This window comes from Bubalus kerabau, chromosome 20, assembly GCF_029407905.1.
Source record: "Bubalus kerabau isolate K-KA32 ecotype Philippines breed swamp buffalo chromosome 20, PCC_UOA_SB_1v2, whole genome shotgun sequence".
Taxonomy (NCBI): Eukaryota; Metazoa; Chordata; class Mammalia; order Artiodactyla; family Bovidae; genus Bubalus; species Bubalus kerabau.
Window position 1 is genome coordinate 16048463 of NC_073643.1, and position 24056 is coordinate 16072518.

The 24056-nt window shown below is 38.8% G+C and overlaps 1 protein-coding gene across 21 annotated transcripts in view; it reads right to left on the bottom strand.

Moving 5' to 3' along the window:
- The window catches only part of ULK4 (unc-51 like kinase 4), a 509803-nt gene that overhangs the window by 471512 nt on the left and 14235 nt on the right, over positions 1–24056 (bottom strand). For all 21 annotated transcript variants that reach the window (XR_008706191.1, XM_055558092.1, XM_055558086.1 and 18 more), the window contains exons 5-16: positions 21952–22114; positions 19168–19269; positions 18517–18600; positions 16850–16925; positions 14557–14649; positions 12210–12325; positions 11990–12059; positions 10551–10647; positions 6097–6201; positions 4261–4321; positions 2739–2920; positions 1821–1867 (exon numbers count right to left, since the gene is read on the bottom strand). Coding sequence is in view for 20 of the 21 variants with exons in the window: in XM_055558092.1 (XP_055414067.1) it covers positions 1821–1867; positions 2739–2920; positions 4261–4321; positions 6097–6201; positions 10551–10647; positions 11990–12059; positions 12210–12325; positions 14557–14649; positions 16850–16925; positions 18517–18600; positions 19168–19269; positions 21952–22114 (1196 nt within the window). In the remaining variant the exon portion in view is untranslated. The remainder of the gene's footprint in view (positions 1–1820; positions 1868–2738; positions 2921–4260; positions 4322–6096; positions 6202–10550; positions 10648–11989; positions 12060–12209; positions 12326–14556; positions 14650–16849; positions 16926–18516; positions 18601–19167; positions 19270–21951; positions 22115–24056) is intronic.

Sequence of the window (24056 nt, forward strand, 5' to 3'; positions counted from 1 at the left end):
ATTCAAAGCTGTAATTTGAGTCTCACCGAAGGGTTAGATGTCATTTTCTTTTCACTGAGCATACCACAATTCTTCTCAAAGTTTAGTAGGCTCAAAAATGATGTAAAAATCCTATTTTGTAATGCCAGAATTTACCTTAGGAGAGTAATATTAGAAGATGTGTAAGAGTAATTATTTACGAAAGCATTTGTGGACACCTGTTGCTTCCCCCGTATTTCACCAGCAGGGAAGAATTCCTCTCCTACCACTGGCCCATTTTACAAAACGCCTTCACCTTCGTGTTTTCATGTGCTTCTCAACAATAAATTAAGCTTGACAGCACCAACTACAGCTCCCACACCCCCAAAATACACTAAGCACCCACTAAGAACCAGGCACCGTACAGGTATTTCATACACCTACTTCATTCAATATTTAATGGAAACATTTTATATATGTATAACTGAATGACTTTGCTGTACACCTGAAACACAACATTGCAAATCAACTATAGTTCAGCTTTTTTTAATTGTAATTGTTACCAAAAACCTATGAACTTGGTACACTATCCTCATTTTACAGATGAGGAAACTGACACTCAGCTGTTGTAATCATTTCCCCAGGGGCAGACCTGTGACCCACTCCCACATCTGTCTGAATTCAAAGCACTTTCACTATCCCACAGAGATTCCCTCAGAAGCTGAGAGTCTCTGAAAGAAATAATCAATCATCTGATCAAGGCTCACTGGTGACCAGAGCACAAAGCCTGCTAACACTTTATCTAATGTGCTTTTCACCAAGTATGTTGCCTCCATATAAGCAGGTACACATCCTTCCATCACGAGTTTACAGACCATAATCTCATTAGATTTTGTGAACCACCTTAAGGCAAGATAAAGTGGCAAAGGAAAACACCTTAGTGTAACTAAATTAAAACATAGGGATAAGTGTAAAGTATTTGATTCAGAATATTCAAGGGCTTCCCTGGTGGCTCAGTGGTAAAGAATCCGCCTGCCAATGCAGGAGACACAGGTTTGATCCCTGATCAGGGAAGATCCCACATACTTCGGAGCAACTAAGCCTGTGCTCCACAACTGTTGGGCCTGTGCTCTAAAACCTGAGAACCTCAACTCCTGAGCCCACGTGGGCAACTCCTGAAGCCCACATGCCTAGAGCCCAGGCTCTGCAGCAAGAGAAGCCACTGCAATGAGAAGCCCGCCTGCCACAATTGAGATCCAGCACAGCCAAAAATAAATAAACCAATTAAAATTATTTTAAAAAGAATATTCTAAAGAGTAACCAAGAATAAAGTTTTAAAGTAGTTTATATAACCTTAGAATTCTATTTATAATATTAGGATAAGGATAGCTCAGTTGGTAAAGAATCCACCTGCAATGCAGGAAACCCTGGTTCAATCCCTGGGTCAGGGAAGATTCACTGAAGAAGGGATAGGCTACCCACTCCAGTATTCTTGGGCTTCCCTTGTGGCTCAGCTGATAAAGCATCCGCCTGTAATGCAGGGGACCTGGGTTTGATCCCTGGGTTTGGAAGATCCCCTGGAGAAGGGAAAGGCCACCCACTCCAATATTCGGCCTGGAGAATTCCATGGACTGCAGAGTCCATGGGGTCTCAAAGAGTCAGACACGTCCAAGTGACTTCCAATTTCACTTTCACTTTTAAACTTATAATTGGAATGGTACAGAAAGGACTATGATTCAGAGTTATCATTACTTTAAAATAGTTCGTAATAAGTATTTAAGAGTATGTGCTTTTAATAAATATGTATGTTTTAACTACTTAATAAAATAAGAATAATTTATTAAAATATAAATGTTACTTACATATCCCAGTTTGGAGCTATTCGCAAATGCTGGATTAGCAACTGGAACTAGAAATATAAAAATTAAAATGTATTTCAATCATGAAATGAGATAGCAATTGACCACTAAATTAACAAATCAAACCTATATACAAATGAAATGCAAATTCTGCACCAAGGAAGTAATTATTTACAAAGATGCAAAAGCACTAAATATACTGGATAAAAACTAAGAAACAAGTACGTCCAGTTTCTCCAACTCAATTCTATTCTCTAAACACGCCACTGCCCCTTACCCCACAAACGTAAGTACCAAATAAGGAACTATAACACTACTCTGCAAGAAAATCAACTTAAATTTTTTCAAGGTAGTTCCCCAATGAAGGCCCAGAAAGGAAAATGCTCCTTACTGAGGATGACTTCAAAAGCTCTGCCAAATTCCCATGGTTTCATTGATGAGCCAAGACAGCCCAAGAAATAATATTATCAGAGGAAGAAGGAAAAACGCTTAGAGACTCAATTCCCCATTCAGTGTCACATGAGAAACCTTGGAATTCACCAGGAAGACCCAGGAAAAGAGCCCCTATTCCACATGGGCAGCTCACTCCAGCAGCTGATGAAAAGATTGCTCTCTTACAATTTCATGGATGAAATAAATCTTACAATTACTACAAGTTAACATAAAATGCAAGTGTAACATAACATAAAAAGAAGCTCTTCAAAGTCAATGTCGATTCAAATGCCTTTAGATACAAGCATTAAACAGAGGACAATACTGGCAAACCTGTCATCCTGATAAATCACTTTTTTCATTTTAATTAAACTGAATTAGTATTTTAGTGCTTGCTTTTCTCTCTATAGAAATAAAAAAGTTAAGTGCAGAAGGCAGACTGCAAGGACGTGAAAGGAGTTATTTGCTTCCCAATATTTAGGAACCCACCAGCGGGGAGTGGAGGAGCCTGGTGGCCACCTCCCTGTGCCCAGCTACCACGCACAGGTAGCAGAGGAGATTCAGCTTGGCTCGGGAGGCCCCCGTACTCTTCTCAGTGGAGTCGATCTGCGAGCACACTTGTTGCAGAAAATCATTCCAATCCTGGTCTTCTAGAAATATTAATTTATCCACTGCAAAAGAAAGAAAATAGTAAAAGTGGGGATTATGTGAAAAAAGATTGCTAAAAATGTTGCAAAAGAAAGAAGAACACAGAATTTCAATAGCTAAAGTGAGGGCAAAGAAAATCCTAACTTTATACTATCAAAACCAAAAACACTCTAAATATGCCACTACTTTTAGTTACTCTTCTATAGTCTTCTATTTTTCTACCCATGGAGATGTTTTAAACTATGTCAACTGAAAACTATGCTTAAAAAAACAAGGCAGATGCCTAAATTTAGTAGAATTTTCTTGCAACCAAGAGCATAACAAAGTGCAAAGTTAAATAAAACTGTACTCTGAAAAAAACAAGATGGCCTTTGCATAAATAAAGCAACCTAGCCTTAAAATATTGGGAAAGCCAAAATTTTTATAGTTATTATGAAGTCCCACTGAAATGACTAGTAAATGTAACTAGGTTAATACAGAGTTGAAACCATCTGGGAGTACCACCTCCTAATGCCTACAAACAAAAGGCAGAAACTGGGAAATGAAACGCCAGCTAAAATTAACATAATTTCACCTAATCTCTATATTTAAACAAAATAAGCTTTAACAATAATTTCTTAAAATAATTCAAACTAAAGTGGAAAAGGGAAGGAATATTTCGAGATAAACCCCTCTAAGTTTTCACAAATTGTGCCTCTACTTGGAATACTTAAAACGTGAACATATTTTAATTTACATTTACTTTGATTTCAATTTTTAGATTCTACTCCAGCTATGATGAAGAATCTTTCCAGGTCTAGTTTAAAACATAATTTATCAAACAAAATACATCAAAATTCAAGGTATTAAAAAAATTCTTACACTCACCCTAAATAAGACTTTCCATTAGGAAAAAAAGAAAAGTAACAATCACGCTTCAAGTCTCTCCAGGCCTACATCATCCCCACAAAAATGAGCCATCTGATTCCAATCTCAACTGCCCCACTCCCTTAGGTAAATCTCGATTCTTCCTTATGGTTTCCAACTCTCTGTACCCACAACAGCACGATTAATGTTGGAAATTCAACTGGCTTTTAAGGTCCAGGGCGGGAGAAGGGCCCACACGCACAACAGGAAAACCCACCCAGCTTCACAGAAACTTTCCTGCTCCGAGAGTCCATGGCAGCCTGGACCCAGCTGAGTAAGGCAAATGCTGGCACAAGAGGATTATAGCTGGTTTCTTAATGCCTCAGGAAAATAGCCAGTTGGCAGGAAAATAAAAATTTAGCTATTCATAAATAAAATATTCCATTTACAATTAAATTTTATATTTGTATCTGTCTGCCATGAATCTATGTGTTTGATAAGCCCTTTAGGATCCTACCTGAATGTGCTGGTAGATGCAATATTTTTGGATCATATTTAATTGGTGGTTGTTTCATAATCTGTGGTTAAAAAAAAAAAAAACTTTTGAGATGGGTATCTGTCTCCTGATGTATCTCCTATTCAGTTCCATTCAGTCGCTCAGTCGTGTCCACCCTTTTGTGACCCCATGGACTGCAGCACGCCAGGCTTCCCTGTCCATCACCAACTCCCAGAGCTTACTCAAACTCATGTCCATCGAGTCAGTCAGTGACGCCATTACAAATCAACAAGGACAGAGAAGAACAACGTAAAATGTAACACCAAAAAGAACAAGCATTCAACAGAGCCCTTTCAGACTAATACACAAATATGAGTGATAAGGCGTAAAATAAAATCATTTCAATTGACGTCTGCAAAAAAATAAAACTTCATGGAAAAGAGTCAGTCCACCCTATCTTGGCTTACTCTTAAGCTAATTTACTTCTAGGTTAGAAATTAAGTTACTCAATAAATCTTTATTGGCTGCCTGTCAAGGCAAAGCACTATGCTAAGTGGGAAGGGGGAGAGAAACACATCAAAGACATGATCCAACTGCCAGAGAGCTGACACTCTGGTTGGAAAGATAAGACAAACATCTGTTAAACAGCAGAAAAATCATGAAATATTTATATTAGAATGCAAACATGGCAGGACATAATTACAGACTTCAGAGAAATGTTTCTAAGAAACTAGAGAATCAATAAGGACTTTAGGTTTGATGTGGTCAGGATTTACGGAAGAGCTGGAAGGTGGGCTGAGGTCTTGAACAGAAGACCATATGGTTTTTTCAAGCAAAATGAAGACTACACGTAGCAGTTGGATCCATGAGTTTGGGTTAGCTGGGGGACTTCATTGTGACACTTTTAATTTAAAAATTCAACCCTCATTTCTATGTCTAACGTTTCCAAAAACTCCCTGGGGAGCATTTTTAAAACTTGCTGGTAGTATTCTCATCAAAAAATGCATAACATCATCTGTAATCATGAGAAATGCTTAGGCAAACCCAAACAGAGGGACATTCTACAAAATACCTACCCAGTACTGTACTCTTCAAAGTATCAAGATCGTAAGTGAAGTCACTCGGTCGTATCCAACTCTTTGAGGCCCCATGGACTGTAGCCCACCAGGCTCCTCCATCCATGGAATTTTCCAGGCAAGAGTACTAGAGTGGGTTGCCATTTCCTCCTCCAGGGGATCTTCCTGACCCAGGGATCAAACCCAGACTTCCCACACTACAGGCACGCTTTACCGTCTGAGCCACCAGAGAACCCCAAGATCATAAGAGACAAGGAAAGAGTAAGAAATTACCACAAGACCATGGAGTACAAGGACCAATTGGAGGCAAAAGATCCCAACTGTAACATGGGATCCTGGCACAGAAAAGGGACACCAGTGGTCCAAGTGATAAAATTCAAGTAAGTTCAGCAGTTACTCGCACTGTACCAATGCCAGCCTCCTAGCTCTACTAACCATGCCATGGTCCTGTACAATATTAACACTAAGAGAAGCTGCACACAAGCTCCCCATCTCTCGCCATCATCTGCCCTGCAATCCTGACCACCTATGAGAGCTATGGTCTCTCTGTGATCAGCACCCCACCCCAGCCGGGGAGCGCTGCTCATTGACATGTGCCTTCACCACACACCATCAGGGAGCGTGTCTGCAGTCATTCATCTAAGTAAGTATGGGCACATGGCAAGAAAGAAAGAAAAGCAGACAACCACAAGAATCGGGGGAGAAGATAAGACTGGGGAATGAAAACGTCACCCAGATTCCAGCCCCAGGGTGTTAGGGTGTCTTTGGGGTCTTTCCGCACCTTCGGATTGTCAATAATTGGGGTGATGACAAGATCTGAGTCTGTGTAGATAAGCTCTCTCATCCGGGACTCCAGATCCTGCTGACTCATGTGGCCACTTGCAATCTGGAACAGTAACAAGAATTAGACCGTTTCTGTGACTGCGTGGGCTCAGTTGCTTCAGTGGTGTCCGACTCTTTGCAACCCTGTGCACTGTAGCCTGCCAGGTTCCTCTGTCCATGGGAATTTCCCAGACAAGAAAACTGGAGTGGGTGGCTGTGCCCTCCCCTCCGGGCACTCTTCCCAACCCAAGGATTGAACCCTCCTCTCTTGCATCTCCTGCACTGGCAAGCAGATTCTTTCCTACTAGTGCCACCTGGGAAGCCCCATGTTTTAAGAGGCGGAGTCAGTAACATGCTAAATAGACTCCACTGAAGAAGGTCACTTGTATTGATGGACCTCCACTGCTCTTCAAAACACTTCCACAGATAGTCTCGTCTGATGTTCACAAAAACCCTATATCTACTGCATTATTATTCCTGTTTTTACAGGTGAAAAAAACAAAGCTCACAGCAAGTAGCTGACTTGCTTGTGTTCACCACAAAGCTTGGTTAGAACTACGAAACAGATCTTTGATAGTCTGATGTGCTCAACTATGAAGAGGCAAACTCATCTTACAATTACCAGCACGTTTTTTATCTTTCATCCACCAAAAATTAATCTATTTCTGCTTTACCAAATAGTCAATATAAAGCTTAAATTACAGTATAAAAAAATTCCAGGCTGAAGTAGGTATTAAACGCCTATATCTTTATAAATCCCAAAGTGGAATTGATACATAATGAAAACGAATAACTAGATGTTCCCCTTCAGTTATTCAAGATGCTTCTTTGTGCTCTTCTTAAATTCAATTTTTATTCCTAGTGCTGTTGCCTTAAGTATTTCACATCAGAAAAAAAATAAATTGGATTTACGCATCAAGAATGTCCACTGAAACTCTGACCAACAAACTGATAACCAGAAAATCAAATCAGTAAAGTGAAAAATATATAGAAAAATAAACAATTCAAAACTAAGGTAAAGGACAGAATAATTAGCTAATAAAGTTCCTGGAAACCACAACCACCACTTTGCAACTTAGAAGACAGAATATTAGAGACTCATGAAGAATTAGGAGGAACTTTTTAAAAATTGTTTAAAAAAAATTTAAGAACACAGACTTTCAAAACAGAAAAACTCAAAAGGAAAGCCAAGATGAAATCAACTGAAAAACTTTTAAAATAATCTAAGAATTAGTAAAGTAGACCAATTAGAAAACTATATATGTAAAAATTAATTTCATACATATACAGTGAATGTATGCATAAAAACAGATTATAAAAATACCATGTATCAATGACAGTAGCAAAAAATAAACTGTTAAATAAAATGCTCAGGAATAAATTAATCAAAAGGTACAATGAGGTCTTATTAAATGAAAAAAACTTTTATAAAATTATGTCCCTTTGTTTAAAAATGAACATACATGTATAGATATAAAAGTAGTTATATCAAAATGTAATCAGTGGTTACTCTAGGTAGTAATTAAATTACAAGCAGTTTTTTGTTCTCTTTGTCCTCCTCTACATTTTCCAAGTTTTCTAAAATTTTTGTAATTGAATAAAAAGCATCAGGTATCATTTAAAGAATTATAAAATCTAAGCTCCCTTATAGTAATTCTATAATTAGTGCTTGAATATTCTCAATAAGATGATTACATACACTCCTCTACAATAAACATCTGGCAAGAGAAATTGAACATTTATCACATTTCAGAATGCATCTTTTTACTTTTACACTGATTCCATATCTCACATTTAACGAAACATGTATTAGCACAGGGAGATTTTATTATAACCTTTTACCATTTCATTTCAATGCAAAATTAAGTTTCACATGGTTCGAATGCATTTCCCATTACATAAAAATTATGGTAAGAATTAAAAGCAATTATATCTACCAAGCAAAAAGTACAATAAAAGATAACATGGAAAAATATTTAATTCAAAATATTTCTGCATTCAAAACAACTATGATTGAAAGAAACTAAAGAAGGCCTAAATAAGTAGAAAGAGATCCCGTATCCATGAAAGCAAACTTTATACTGCTAACATGGCAATACTCCCCAAATTGACCTAGATAATCAACATAATTGTTCTCACAATCCCAGATGGCTTCTTTTCAAAACCTGGTGAAATGATCCTAAAATTCTGATGGAAATTTGAGAGACCCAGAATAGACCAAGAAAAAAAAAAAAAAAAAACCTTGAAAAAGAACAAATTCAAGAATCATACTTCCTAATTTCAAAACTTACTAAAAAGTCACAGTGCCCAAGACACTGTGCTACTAGCATGAGGGAAGAATCAGTCAGTGGAACAGAACTTGGAGTCCAGAAATAAACCTTTGATTTAAGTTAATTAATATTCAACAGGGCTTCCCTGATAGGTCAGCTGGTAAAGAATCCTCCTGCAATGTAGGAGACTCCGGTTCAATTCCTGGGTCAGGAAGATCCCCTGGAGAAGGGAATGGCTACCCACTCCAGTATTCTTGCCTGGAGAATTCCATGGACAGAAGATCAGGGTGGGCTGCAATCCATGGGGCTGGAAAAAGTCGGATACGACTGAGTGACTAAGCACAATATTCAACAAGAATTCCAAGCATTTAAATGGGGAAGGAAGAGCCTTCTAAACAAATGGTGCTGAGGCAACTGGATGTCCACATGTAAACCAAAGAAGTTGGACGGACCTCCTTACCTCATGGCATATATAAAAACTAACTCAAGATGGATTGCAGACCGACAAGCATAGAAATAAACCTTCATGACCTGAGAGCTGGCAACTGTTTCTTAGTTATGACACCAAGGGTACAGGCAACAACCAACATAAAAAAGATAATCTGGTCTATAGCAAAATTAAAAACATTTGTGGTTCAAAGGACACCATCAAGAAAGTGAAAGAACAATTCACAGAATGGAAGAAAACGTTTATAATCATATATCTAAAATATATAAAGAATTCCTACAACTCAATAATGGGCAAAAGGATTACATAAACATTCTTCCAAAGAAGACATATATTCCCAATAAGCACTCAAACAGATGCTCAGTATTATTAGCCAACGAAGAAATGAAATCAAAACCACAGTGAGATCTAATCTGACACCCACTAGAGTGGCTATAATAAAAGAGAGACAAGGGCAGCACTGTTTACAATCGCCAAAAGGTTGAAGCAACCCAAGTGTCTATCAAAAGATGAGTGAATAAATTGGTACAAACACACAATGGATATTTCTCAGCCTGAAAAAGGAATGAAATTCTGATACAGGCTACAAGACAGATGGACCATGAAGACATTATGCTAAATGAAATAGTCCAGATACTAAAGGACAACTACTGTGTGATTCCACGTACGTAAGTTTACTAGGCAAATGCACAGAAGCAGAAAGTAGAAGAGCTGTTGTCAGGGTCTGGGGAAAGTGGGGAATGCGTAGTACTGACGGTTACATAACAATGTGACTGTATCAACACTATATGCCACTGAACTCACACTAAAAAATGGCTAAAATGGTCAATTTTATGTAATGTATATTTTACCACAATTTTAAAATCTACTGACTGGCAGGCAGTAACAAGTCTTGGTAAGTATGTGAAAACTGGACCCCTCACACACTGGTGCTGAGAATGTAAAACGGTGCAGCTGCTTTGGGAAACGATTCGGCAGTTCTTCAAAAGGTTAAAAAGAGTTATCATATGATGTAGCATAGAATACATACCCACACAGAAATGTACACAACCGTTCATAGCAGCATCACTCAGAAGAGCCAAAAGAAAACCACCCAAATGTCCACAGACTGATGAATGGAAACATAAAATATGGTATACACAACAGAATATTATCAGGCAATAACAAGGAATACAGTATTGATACATGCTGCACCTTGGATGAATCTTAAAAAACATTACATTAAGTAAAAAAAGACAGTCACAAAGGATCCCATATTGTATGATCCATTTAAAGGCATATTTATAAAGACAGAAAGCAGATTAGTGGTTGCCTAGAGCAAAATGTTAGAGAAACTGGAAGAAAACAGGAGTGACTGCTAATGGGTAAACAGGGCTTCTCTGTGGGATGATGAGATTAACTGTGGTGATGACTGCATAACTCTGAGTATGCTAAAAGCCTCTGAATTATACACTTTAAATGGGTGAATTGCATGGTGTGTCAATTACATCTCAATAAAGCTGCTATCAAGAAAACACCTATGAAGCACCTCTCTCTTAAGAGTACTTACTAGAAAAACCAGTGATAATCAAGGAAGATGACTTAATTGTAAATCTTGCAATTACAAACATAGTTCACAGATTAACTTGCAATTATTCTTGTGAGTCTCTGTTATCTTGCATAAGAAAAAAAATGAAAAATTCTATCTTTGCTTACTTTGGTCAAGGGAGAAGTCTTCTGTGGTGAACTCTGAGTCACAGCATCACCAGGACTTAATGCCACTGCCGTGCTGGTTCTTGGAGTAGGACGAGAACTGAAAAATGCACACCAGTTAACATTATTCAAGGGGCTTCCCAGGCGGCATGAGCAATAAAGAGTCCGCCTGCCAATGCAGGAGACACAAGAGACCCTAGTTCGATCCCTGGGTTAGGAAGATCCTCTGGAGTAGGAAATGGCAACCTGCTCCAGTATTCTTGCCTGGGAAATCCCAAGGACAGAGGAGCCTGGTGGGCTATAGTTCATGGGGACACAAAGAGCTGACCACAACTGATCAACTGCGCATGGCATGGCATGCTATATACAGTATTTTGTTTTAACTAGAAGCTTAAAAAATATTATTTTTTTAATGCCTGATCTAGGCAGGATTTACATTAATAAAATAGCTCAGATATTCTACAAAGCATGGAAAATGTTTATAACTTTATTTCATAAAATGTTTGAACTGGTAAATTACTTTGGTACCTACTTAAGCAACAAGCTATAATCCTCATCTGTTTTTAATGATTTCTCCCACCCTTATCAATGGATGCCATACTCTGGGGGCCACTCCATTACATCCGGGTCTCTTAGTTTGAGTTTTTGGCATTTTAAGAAATTCTTCCATTTGAATCATTATGGTCTTTTGGTGATGAATTCCTTCAAATTTCCAAATATCACCTCTCCTCCACTTACCTGCCTTTGTATTCATTCATTAAACAACTACTTACTTGGGTCACAAAATTTACCAGAGACTGTACAAATTTTTTTTTAACTGAACTTAAATGCCTAAGATGTATAGATAAATTTAACATACTTTATATTTAAATATGGGTAAAACAAATCAGGAAATTTTAGTTTATTATTATAACTCCTATGTCATGAAATTAAACTATGAGGCTGAACCTATAAATAAACTATAACACTTAATATTTACACATTATTAAAATTTTAAATACATTGGCCTAATCACTTTAAAATACCATTCTGATTTTATTATTTCAATGACTGCAAATATTGTTTAAGCCTCCCTCCCAGATAAAATTATATTTAAAACACAACCTGTTTTTTTCCTATAAGTCTTTATCCAAATAAAGGAGCCAGACTTCTGAAATTTTAAATTCAATTTTACTTGCAGTAGAAGTACAAAATAAAGAAGTTTTAACCCTTATAAATAGAAAAGATAAGGTGGCTTGGTTAGAAATTTTGAAAATACAAAGGGAAGTTACATTCCACTGGCCACACTGAACAGTAACTTACAAGGAGAGCAAAATGGGAATGTGGCGTTTATCCCTGGCCTTTACTTCTGTGCAACATGGTTCACCACCAGGACAAGACACTTTAAGAAAATTTAGCTTTCATCCCCCATGGACTCCTTACCACTCTGTTATTTTACATACCTGAGAAGAAACATGGACTCATTCAATTGACCCCCAAGGGTACTCTTAGGCCGCAAGTCAGATGGATTTTCTGTGGCAGGAAGGTAAAACAATATCCATTAAGTGAACAAAAATATGAGCAGGGCATGACGTAGACAGAGATTTGAAGAGACAGATAACACAGATTAGGGACTGTCAGAAACAGTGTTCGGAGCAGGAACATGGTCAAACGCAAGCTCACCCAGCCTGAAGGAGTGACTGAGTCGCTGCCCACTTTTCTCCCCCTTTGCTTGTCCACCTTGAGGGCTCTTCAGAAGTTCCGTGGCATCTTGGGACCCAGAATATTCCATGTTTCTGCTGTTTAACAAGAGAAACTCAACTCAATCAAGCTTACTACTGAGCTTTCTGTAGTTTTCTGTGTCGAACAAGAGGCTGGCAAAGATACTTAAGTTGCACAGGACATTTGGCCAAACTATGGAATTAGAAAGGTAGTATTTTTCATTGAGTAACTGAAATGAGCTCTCACTGTGTGCAAGGCACTAAGACGCCTATAAAATTTACCCCTGAAAAATACATAGCAGCGGGCCAACAGGAGGAGTAAACCAGCACTCGACGCATCAGTGAGCCAGCGATGAGCTTCCCTTTCATTTCCCCCCTTCCAGTGTCGCCAGCCCTGGGCTCAAAGGAGCCCCACGAGAAGTCCTCTATTTCTGTTCCAAGGAACAGGAAAGGGAATCCCTAAGGGTCAGAGCAGGGGAAATACCCTAGTTTTTTGTTTGGTTTTTGGTTTTTCTTATTCCCTTTTGTCCTGCCCCAGCCTCCAGGTAATCTTGCAGCACACACTTCTGGCCCACGCCTAAAATCCTGTGGGAGAAACATCCTCTTTTCTAAACAGAGAGCTATGATCCCAAGAATGTGAGACAAATCTCTCTGTTCTCTTATTTTTCCTCTCTCATCATCCTCCTGTCACTTGGTCTCAAAGACATCCATCAAGACGTAAAAGCATATACCATGAGGAAGTGTGGCTCACGGTGGGAAGGCAAGGTTGCCTCAATATTTGAAAACCAATTTATGTAAGAGTCCATAAAGAGACTCTAAAGGAGAGAAACCACATGATCATATCTACTGATACAAAAAGGCATTTGACGTTTATTAACAACATTCGTTTCCAACCGAAAAAGGGAAGTTACAAAAACCCTCCAGCACACATGCGCACATGTGTGCATGCTCTGTTGTACCCAACTCTTGAGACCCTGAGGTCTGTAGCCCACCAGGATCCTCTGTCCATGGGGATTCTCCAGCCAAGAATACTGGAGTGGGTTGCCATTTTCCTTCTCCAAGGGATCTTCCTGATCCAGGGATCGAACCCATGGCTCTTGCATCTCCTGCACTGGCAGGCAGGTTCTTTACCACTAGCACCATCAGGGAAGCCCATCGTACTTAATGCAGAAAGGCTGAATGCATTCTAAAATCAGAAACCAGGCAATGGTGTTCATTCTCACCACCCCTCATACACTCAGTTCAGTTGCTCAGTTGTGTCCCACTCTTTCATTACCTCATTCATTACCATGCTAAAAAAAAGTCCTTGCAAGGCCAATAAGAAAGAAAAGGCATACAGATCAAAAGGAAGGTGGCATACTAAGGTGCAAGGTGTCCTAGGACTTGCTGACACTGATGGACAAGGACCCAAGCCCAGTTTCTGTACTCTTCATAGAGCCTGAAGTGTGAAAACAGCTGAAGCTCAGTGGATCACAGAAACCAAAGCTTGAGAGAGACCTTATATAGAATTCAGATTTCTCTATCCAGTACACTAAATTGACAAGATTAAAATTAAGAATCAAACAACCATTATCACTGAATGAAGTGGAGAGAGGAGGAGTCGATTATCTGTACTTTGGCTCATCTACTTTTCACCTTGTTCTTTTCAAAACACCATCACTTTTGTAAGTGTCCTGGGCTAAGAAGACTTAATAAAAATGAAGTATATTAGTCAGGATGAGCTAGGTTATGCTGTGGTAACATGATCCAAAAATGCTAGTGACTTAGACTCTCCTAGCTTTATGTCTCACTCGTGCACACAGCCACCGCAGGCAGGCAGGAAAGCTGTGCTCATCGTGGTCACTAAAGACGAAGCCTGAAGGCAACTCCATCTGGACATTTTCTTCCTGATCACCTCATCAGGAGAAAGATAGGTAGCAAATCACACCCTGGCTCTTTGAGTTTCTACCCAGATATAACACATCAGTTCTGCTCACATTTCATCAGCCACAGCAAGTCACAGGACTACACCTAATTTCAAAGAGGGAAACGAGATCCTACCATGTGCTGACAAGGTGGGAGTCCAGGTGAACAGGACTAATGACCACAGGACTAAAACCCTGCCTGGAGAAAAAACAACTGACCAGAGAATGAGCAAAGTCAAGCACACAAAATGTCGTGACTAAACTCTTTAAGCAACCTTTAATTAAACAAACGCTTGATTTTCTATTATGAAAAGTACAGAAATTCACATCATTGAGGCTGCAATCATAGTAATGTGCCAAGTGCTTAATAACCATGCCCCCCACACAAAGATCAGCTTGTACTACCTGACGTTGGAATCCTCAGTGCTTGAGTCCTGATCATTTCTAGCAAAAGCGTCCTTCCAAAATGAATGCTGCAGCAGGTCTGCCCAAGTCAGTCTTTATAAAACAGAAATGTTTAAAATCTATTTTAATATGATTTACCACAGAGAATTCCCAGGACATGTCCTAGTTATACATATCAGATCCGTTTCACATATTCCTTTTTATTATCTATTTTTTAAATTCTTTTCCTAATTTTTAACTGGAGGATAACTGCTTTATAAAATTGTGATGGCTTCTGCCATATAACAATGTGTATCAGTCGTAAGTGCACATGTCCCCTCCCTCCTGAAATCCCTTTTCCCCTAACCCACCCCTGTAAGTTGTCAGAGAGTAGGGCACGGAACTCCCTGTGTCATAGAGCAGCTGCCCATTAGCTTCTATTTTACACATGCGTTAGCACATGTTTCAGTGCTACTGTCTCAATTCATCCACCCTCTCCTTCCCTAGCTGGGTCCAAAGTCTGTTCTCTGTATCTGCATCTCTATTCCTGCCCTGCCAATTTTGTAACTTCACTTTTAGAAGTTCATTCAGAAATAAACAAGCTTATCAACCTCATGACTATACACAGTCACATCTCTGTTTAGGAGTCAAAACATTATTTAATTAGATCACCCACATTAAGATGACTTCAGGCCATATCTGAACACTAGACTTACTTTCAAAGCACTATGTTTTACTACTGATCAATTATACCTGAGGTATACTCAGACTCAAAATGATTAACCCTAAAATTCAAAAAAGATAGTAATTTATATCTAATTATTCAAAATTTAGGAAATGAAATTCAAACTACCTTGGTTGAAATTAAAATACAAGCGATAAAGAACTGGCAGCCGCAAGGATATATCCCTTTTATACAAATGGCTCCTAAAATTCACTAACAATTAAAATTGCCAATAAAATGGAATTTCTTTTTATCTACCAAAGTAGCAAAAAATGTGTAAGATCAACAAAGCCCACTGTATTTAACAATGGTAGGGAAGGAGCTTTCTAAAATTGCTGGAAGTATAAACCTTCCCATGTTCCTGGGATCAGCAAATGTGTCCACATTTTTAATGTTCTTATTAGTCTTTGGCAAGCAATCCCATCTTGAGAAACTTATTCAAAGGAGATAACTTCTTAAGTGAACAAAAACAAAACGAGACAAAAACATATTTACTATAGCAGTCAGTATATATGATACTCTAAATCAAGAAGCACTCTCAAAAAAAAAAAAGCACTCTGAATGTTGTTATCATACATTATTGCATGTACATTCAGCAGCCACTTAAAATGACCAAGTGAAAAAATAAAATGACCAAGCAGATATATAAAGAAACTAGGTAGTGGGGTGGTCCCATTTATACAAAAAAGTATTTCATATGGAATATAAATACATAAAAAATATCCTAAATAAGTTCCTAAAATTAAGCATATTTATATCTTATCCAAAAAATCTGGGAGATTATCCACCAAAGTAACACTTATCCTAAAAGCATTCTATTGCAAGCAAATACAGCAGTGTCTTATAATTTATTCAAGTATAAACATTTTCTTCTGTATAGTTTCTCTCGTATTTAATGCTGATACATTACATGCTATACTAAATTTATTCATTTTACATCCTGAAGTAGAGACCCCAAACATTTGTCGAAAACCTCAAGATAACTAGTGGAAGAACCAGAAACTAGTTTCTCTTGTCTTCCAGGCCAGGGAGACCCCCACCTTCATTCCCTACTCCCTTCTGCCCTCCCCTACTCTGTATCGTCAAGATTTCTAACTTTCTGCCATCCCTGCCACACAGAACGTTCACACTGTGCCTGTGATCGTCACTTGACATTCCCAGTATGACAGGAATATCATATTGATAAATCACATCACATTAAAATAGGGCTCCGTTAGTCATTATTACATTAAGTATCTTGACAACACATCCACAGTGGGGTAGTCTAAGACAGTTTTAGCCTGAAATCCACAATGGAAACAAAAAAGTGTACTCCTTGGATTTGGGGAGTTACAAGGAAATCTGTCAACCTATGAGGCAAGTACGTGCTACATTAGAAGTAAAACTGACTTTTAAAATATCTCCTGATTAAATACACGTGCAAACAGCAGCCACTCAATGTAGACTCAGATTTCTTTTTCCCCCCCCAAAAAAGAGAGATCCTTTGAACAGTTCTTTCTATAATAAAAACAGTACAATTTTAGAAGTACACCAAAGGAAAAAAAAAAAGATTCCACTGCTCATTCATGTTAAAATATTACCCATACATACCTTTTCTGAGGGTCTTTTTGAAGCAAACCATCAAGCAAATTAATAAAATCTGAAGAAGCTTTAGGACAAGAAGAATCTAGACACAAAATAGTACCCAAAAAAGAAAAGTGGTTAAGTAACTGAAAACACACCCTGCATGAACATTATAATAACAGGATTTTAAGCACATCAATTATTTTTAAGAGAACATGGAATACACAAGTAACAATAAAGCCTCCACTTAATAGAGGGGGGGAACAAAAATTTTAAACTTTGTCCCTGGACCACGATAAAACATGTATCTCAAAAACTAAGTTCTGACTAACCTCTAAACTTTCTCTTTACAACCCCGTAAGGATCATGAGCTCACACCCTTGTCTTCAACTATTAATTATGTTCCATTTTCTGAGGCATTCTTAACCAGCTTTGCTTGATAATATACTGTGACTACAGTACTTGTACCCACTTCATTTCAAAGATTTTTAACAGGAAAAGAATAAACATCACAATATTATGACACTGTCAAATTCCATTCATCTCCAAGTGCTCTGTCGTTTTATACTGGACAGATGCATACCTTGGTCAAATTATCAGTCTATAATTAAAAGAAGTGGCCCAGAAGATGATGGCCAAAGCCATCAAAACAGATGGTACTATTAGACACTGTGGCCACAGTCTGAACAAGATCCCTGTGAAATAATCACCCTTGGGCCGCCAGTGGTTTTCTTGACCAGACCTTTGATACCTTCACTTTCAGATTTCTTTACGCTGCATAAACATCTTTAACTTATACAAGAAAACAATACTCAATGCTATGAGTACTTAAACAAGTAAAAAATCAGAAGTCATCATTATAAGAAATAGGAATGACTGATTTCTATGAAAACTGAAGTTAATGAAAAAAAAAAAAAGGAAGAAAGAAATACTTTTTAAGAAATACAGACCCCTTTCAAAATATCAAGATTTTTTTGGTTTTTTTCACCTAGGATGATTCTTAAAATACTGAAAATATTCTGCATTCCTATTTCTTCCATCAATTATTGAGAATTCTTTTTTCTTTTAAAACTCACAACCTTATTTTTCATAAAGTCTTATATTCATTTTGGGGTCTTAAGATCCACATCTTTTGAGGAATGTAGCAAAGTGTTTTATTATGTTTGTACCTTCTTTTTCTTTCCTTAAAATTGTTAATGGTAAACACATTAATTACAATTTGTAAATTTTCAATACTTTTAAAACCCTGCAACCAAATCGAGCTTAAACACTTGAGCTTATCATGGCAGCATTCTGATTTCTCAAGATACAAGGCTGAGAAATGCTTGATTTGTTCCTATTCAAACACAACATGGGACATGAGTACATATTAAGTAAATGGTATGGACATATGAACACAACAAAATGACATAAAAGTTTGAGTTTTAAATCTTTAAACCAGACTTCTTTTGATATAGGAGGACAAAATAATTTGTATTTTTAAATGAGGGAACTTAATAGTACTCTGCTTTCCATTTCAGCATCTTTTTAAAAATGGCAAAGGGAATACTAACATTTCTAAAAATATCAATTTCTGACTACTCAGAAAACACAAATTTGAGGGGTTATGAATCCACAGAAACACTCTGGGATAAAAGTGCATCGTTGGTCCGTGTAGTAAATCGACTACATTTATAATAAAAAAGAAATCCTACCTTTTGGAATAGGTGGCAAAGGATCTTCATAACAAATCTTTTCAATTAGTTCTGAGACACATTCTGAGAAGAATGGAGGCTCTCCTTAAATCAAATGAAAACTTGCAAAATTAAACAACAGTTTGCTACCACCAATAATTCTTAATAAATCTCAACTATAGACAGTTCAAGACTACATAATTTATAGGAAATATATACATATATAGCATAATTAATTACTGAATGCTGGGTATATACCACACACACTGTCTATATATTTTTATATTTCTACAATTGAAAATTTATCATCCTAAAAATACAAAATTCACTTATGGATAACCATACTCCAAGAGTTGCACGGGCCACTGGACACATCTGAAAATTCACAGTCAAAGGTACCTTTACAAGATGTTCTACGAATAATCAGTTTTCAACAGTTAGGCATATTTCAACATTCCAACTGATTACCATGAAAAATACCCCCTTGTCAAAAGTTCCTAAAAACCTGCACATGCTGAGACAACCAAGCAAGTCAGCAAAAATCAGTATACAGAAAAACTTAGAAAAATCAGCTTTTTCACCTCTTACAGGTAAACTCTTTGCAAACTACGTATGTAACCATTATGTATGTGTGTCCAGCTCTGATTTTAAACTGAACCAGAATGTAATCACCTGAAAACATTTCATAGAGCAGGCAGCCCAAGGACCAGAGGTCACTGGTGATGGAGAAGTCGGTACCCCTCACAATTTCTGGAGCTGTATAGGTAAGAGATCCTAAAAATAAAGGTGAAAGGACAGTTTTGTTAGGCATTCATACCGTTGCCAACACAAATACACCTTGGAAAGACTAGGTGAAGTGAAAAAAGATCAGAGAACGTGCACATGAACAGATCTTCAGGCATATTTCACACTTTTATATGTTTTCTACTTTTAAGAGGGCTTCCTTTGGCTCAGTTAGTAAAGAATTCACCTGCAACGCAGGAGACCTGGGTTCCATCCCTGGGTTGGGAAGATCCCTTGGAGGAGATCTTGGCAGCCCACCCCAGTATTCTTGCCATAGAGAATCTCCTTCAATCTTTCCCAGCATCAGGGTTTTTTTCCAACAAGTCGGCTCTTTACATCAGGGTCCAAAGTATTAAGAGTTTCAGCTTCAGCAACAGTCCTTCCAATGAATATTCAGAACTGATTTCCTTTAGGATTGACTGGTTTGATCTCCTTGCTGTCCAAGGGACTCTCGAGAGTCTTCTCCAGCACTACAGTTCAAAAGCATCAATTCTTTGGCGCTCAGCCTTCTTTATGGTCCAACTCTCACATCCATACACAACTACTGGAAAAACCACAGCTTTGACTAGACAGACCTTTGTAGGCAAAGTGACGTCTCTGCTTTTTAATATGCTGTCTAGGTTTATCATAGCTTTCCTTCCAAGAAGTAAGCATCCTTTAATTCCATGGCTGCAGTCATCATCTGCCATGATTTTGGTGCCCAAGAAAATAAAATCTGTCCCTGCTTCCATTCTTTCCTCTTCTATTTGCCATGAACTGATGGGACTGGATGCCATGATCTTAGTTTTTTGAATGCTGAGTTTTATGCCAGCTTTTTCACTCTCCTCTTTCACCTCATTAAGAGGCTCTTTAGTTTCTCTTCACTTGCTACCATTAAAGCGGTATTATCTGCATATGTGAGAATGTATTGAAGTATAAACCTTTTGAATAATCACCTGAGTAAGAGGTGTGGCACACTGAAGTGTACTCTTTTAAATTAACAATTCAAATAGTTGTAAGAAAAGAACCTTTGATTGTTATCAACAATATCTTGATTAGGACAGATTAAGTTATATAGAAGTCAGCACTCCAAATTCTCGCTGGCTTAACTGCACAAGTTTCTTCATCATGAAACTACACATCGCCTACAGGTCAGCCAACGGGCCTCGATCCTCATAGTCAGTCCATCCAAGACCCAGGCTACATTTCAGTACAAGCTTCCTCAGTCAGCAAGGTGGGGGCAAAGACTGTGGTTAACTTAACACGGGCTCTTAAAACTCCCAACTCGAAAAGACTTCTGTGGGCACCTGGTGAGCTGTGGCAGGGACGGTGCAAACCTACCATGTATCCAGAAGAGGAACGGGCAGCCATTGGTTAACAGTACTAGTGTTTACCATGTACACTGGATAGAATCTCGTATTACCCAGAAATACCAAATTCCAGAGTTAGAAAGCACCCCTGCTTACTGACATGAACAGCTGAGGCCTGGAAAGTACCCTCACATGCTGTAAGCCAAGAGTTGGGCAGTTACAGAACACCTGCCAAAACCCAGGGTTTCCTATCTTCCAATGAGAATGTCCTTCCCATGAAGTGAGTAATCACCAGTCACTAGGAAAGAGGTTAACGTGCTCCCCCATGGGAATTGTTCTTGGATTCAACTCAGAAGTGACCAAGCATCACTGCTAAAAACTGACATTTCTCTGTAACACAGCCCTCTTCCCCTTTTGAAGGGACTATTTCAAAAGGTACATTCCTGAAACATACCGCCCTCATTTTCTATAATAAAAGCGTAGTCTACAATACTCATTTTCACAGGATGCCAGTCATCCCATGCAATATTTGGGGATTTAAAGAGCCTTCTTCCTGGGCATGAAATTTTACTTCAACACTAACCCTGAAAGTTACATTTCTTTCCTCACATTTATGGGCCTCTGGTTAACCTGCTGCTCCCTATCACGTTATCTCATTCTTGTCATCAAGGCCATGTGACCACCAGGCCCAGGGATGCCGCCCTCTCTCCCAGTGCCTTTTGCTTCCTGGTGAGTCTCACTGGTCCAAAGTCTCAAGTACTGCACCAGGAACTTAGGGGAAAAGATCTTTATCACTTCTATCAAAAGTTCTCATATAAGAAATATGACTTCCTGGTCAAGGAACTAGGATCCCACATGTCACATGGCATGGTCAAAAGAAAAAAAAAAAAAGTAGGAAAAAAAAAAGAAATTTGACTTCACACTCTCCCCTCAAGCACAGCAAGGTAACAGCCTAGGCCCCATCTGTCAAAACCACCTCCCAAGGATGCACCCCTAAAAATCTTCCATACTTGCAGAATATTAGCTCCTTAACAATGCTAAATATGTACCGAGCTGCTGGTGTGTGCCAGACACCGGTGTTAAGTGCTGAGGATACACCAGGAAGGGAGACAAAATCCCCTTCCTTACATTCTAACGAGCGGTCAGTGATGAAGTGAAGGAGAAGGCTTTGTCAGAGGTTCCCTGTGCTTTAAACAGCATTAGATCCACATGGAAAACCTTAGGTCCTAGACAAAGCCATCCATAAATCCAGACTTCTCCTGGTCCTTATTATTTATTTTCAATACATCATTTGGCTGGCAACATGAAAGGTGGACACTTTCTCCAAAACACGGGACTTGGGCGGCCCACCACTGGACTTCTGACCTTGAAGCTCGCCTCATACCTTTCACTCTACTTTTCATGCTTTTCTTCACTACATTCTCCCCGCTGTCGCCTCCTCCTTCTTCTGCTGCCACCAAGGTGAAGAACTCTTCCAAATTTTCACCTTCCACTTTGGCCAAGGAAAAATTACTAAACTTCAGTGTTCCAGGCCCTTCCAAGAGTATCTATAAGGTGAAGAAACAAATATGTTCAAACACAAATTCAATGTAATTTGCATTTCCATCCGTACCTCTTATAATCTCACTACAGAACCCTGAGTATTGGCTTTCTTGCTTCATCATAACTCAGAAAATTAAACACAATTTTTTTTTAAAGAAGATGCTATGCTCAGTCACTTCAGTTGTGTCCAACTCTTTGCAATCCTATGGACTGGAGCCCGCCAGGCTCCTCTGTCCATGGGATTCTCCAGGCAAGAATACTGGAGTGGGTTGCCGTGCCCTCCTCCAAGGGATCTTCCCAACCCACAGATTGAACCTGGATCTTCTGCACTGCAGGATTCTTTACCGCTGAGCCACTGGGAAAGCCCCAAAAAGCAGCTTAGGAAATTTAAATCCAACACTACCAGAATCAAATATTAAATTCTCCCTTCTCAGATGCAGATGAAAAATGTCATAAAACCACAGAGGGAAACAGCAGTCTTTTGGGAAAGATGAAGAATATACATGAAACAATCTACTCATGAACCCTCAGTAACAGCTGAAAGAGGATTTGGAAACCCACCAGTCCTAGGCATTGTTTATTTAAATGATGAAGTGTGATTTAGGGTTCAGACTAAGGGTTCTGAAGTTAGAGACCTAGATTTGACCCCTAGGTTCACCACTTACTGGCAGTCTAACCTGCAGAAATTACTTACCCTTTGTAAATCTCAGTCTCTTCACCTATAAAATGGGGAAAGTGATACTTCAGATAGTTTTAAGGATTGAGGTTATACATGATGCAAAGGGCTTCTGACCGTGACTGGCATATGAAAAGTGCTCAAGTCTGCTAATATAATTTATGATGAGAAGTTATCTGTTGATTATTGAAACTATACCAGGAACCAGTGTTCTCTTACCTTTATCTTTTCCCTCCCTTGCAAGGGGCTTTTTGATCTCAAAAGCAATTTAAAGTTTACTCTTTACTTCTAGTTACAAATATTAAGGATGTCAGTTAAGTCTACCACAGTGACTTTTAAACTGTGGTTTTCTTGAGCACCTGAAGGCCTTGTTAAGACAATAACTAGTCCCTACCCTGAGTTTCTGATTCAACCGGTCTGGGGTGAGGCCCAACAACCTGCATTTCTAACAAGTTCCAGGTAATGTTGATGCTGCTGGTCCAGGGAACACACTTGCAGAACCACCGGTAGGTGGCAGATAATTTTTTTTTTAAGTTAGTAAATATTTCAGACTTTGCAAGCCATACGGTTTCTGCCCTGACTTCTCAAGTCTGCAACCCCTGACAATACATAAATGAAAGGGTGTGGCTGTTCCAACAGAACTCCATCCACAAAAATAAGCATCCTGCTGGAACTCCTCCAAACCCAGTTCTAGAGTAAAAGTTACCTTATCAATCAGCCTGAAGCGCCAAGATTATGAACAGCTGATGCGAGACCTCATTAAAGAGCTCACATGTAGGAACTGGCACATTATAGCCTCTGGGCCATATACTGCTACTGCCTATGTTTGTACAAGCATGAGCTAAGCATGGTTTTTAGGGTTCTACTAACTACTACTAAGTCACTTCAGTCGTGTCCGACCCTGTGCGACCCCATAGACGGCAGCCCACCAGGCTCCCCTGTCCCTGGGATTCTCCAGGCAAGAACACTGGGGTGGGTTGCCATTTCCTTCTCCAATGCATGAAAGTGAAAAGTGAAAGTGAAGTTGCTCAGTCGTGTCAGACTCTTAGCGACCCCATGGACTGCAGCCCACCAGGTTCCTCTGTCCATGGGATTTTCCAGGCAAGAGTACTGGAGTGGGGTGCCATTGCCTGGTTCTAAGTGGTTGAAAAAAATGAAAATAATACTTCTTGACAGGTAAAAATTACATGAAACTGACATTTCCATGTCCACAAATAGAGGTTTTTTTGAAACAAAGTTACACCCATCCATTTACATATTGTCCACAGCTG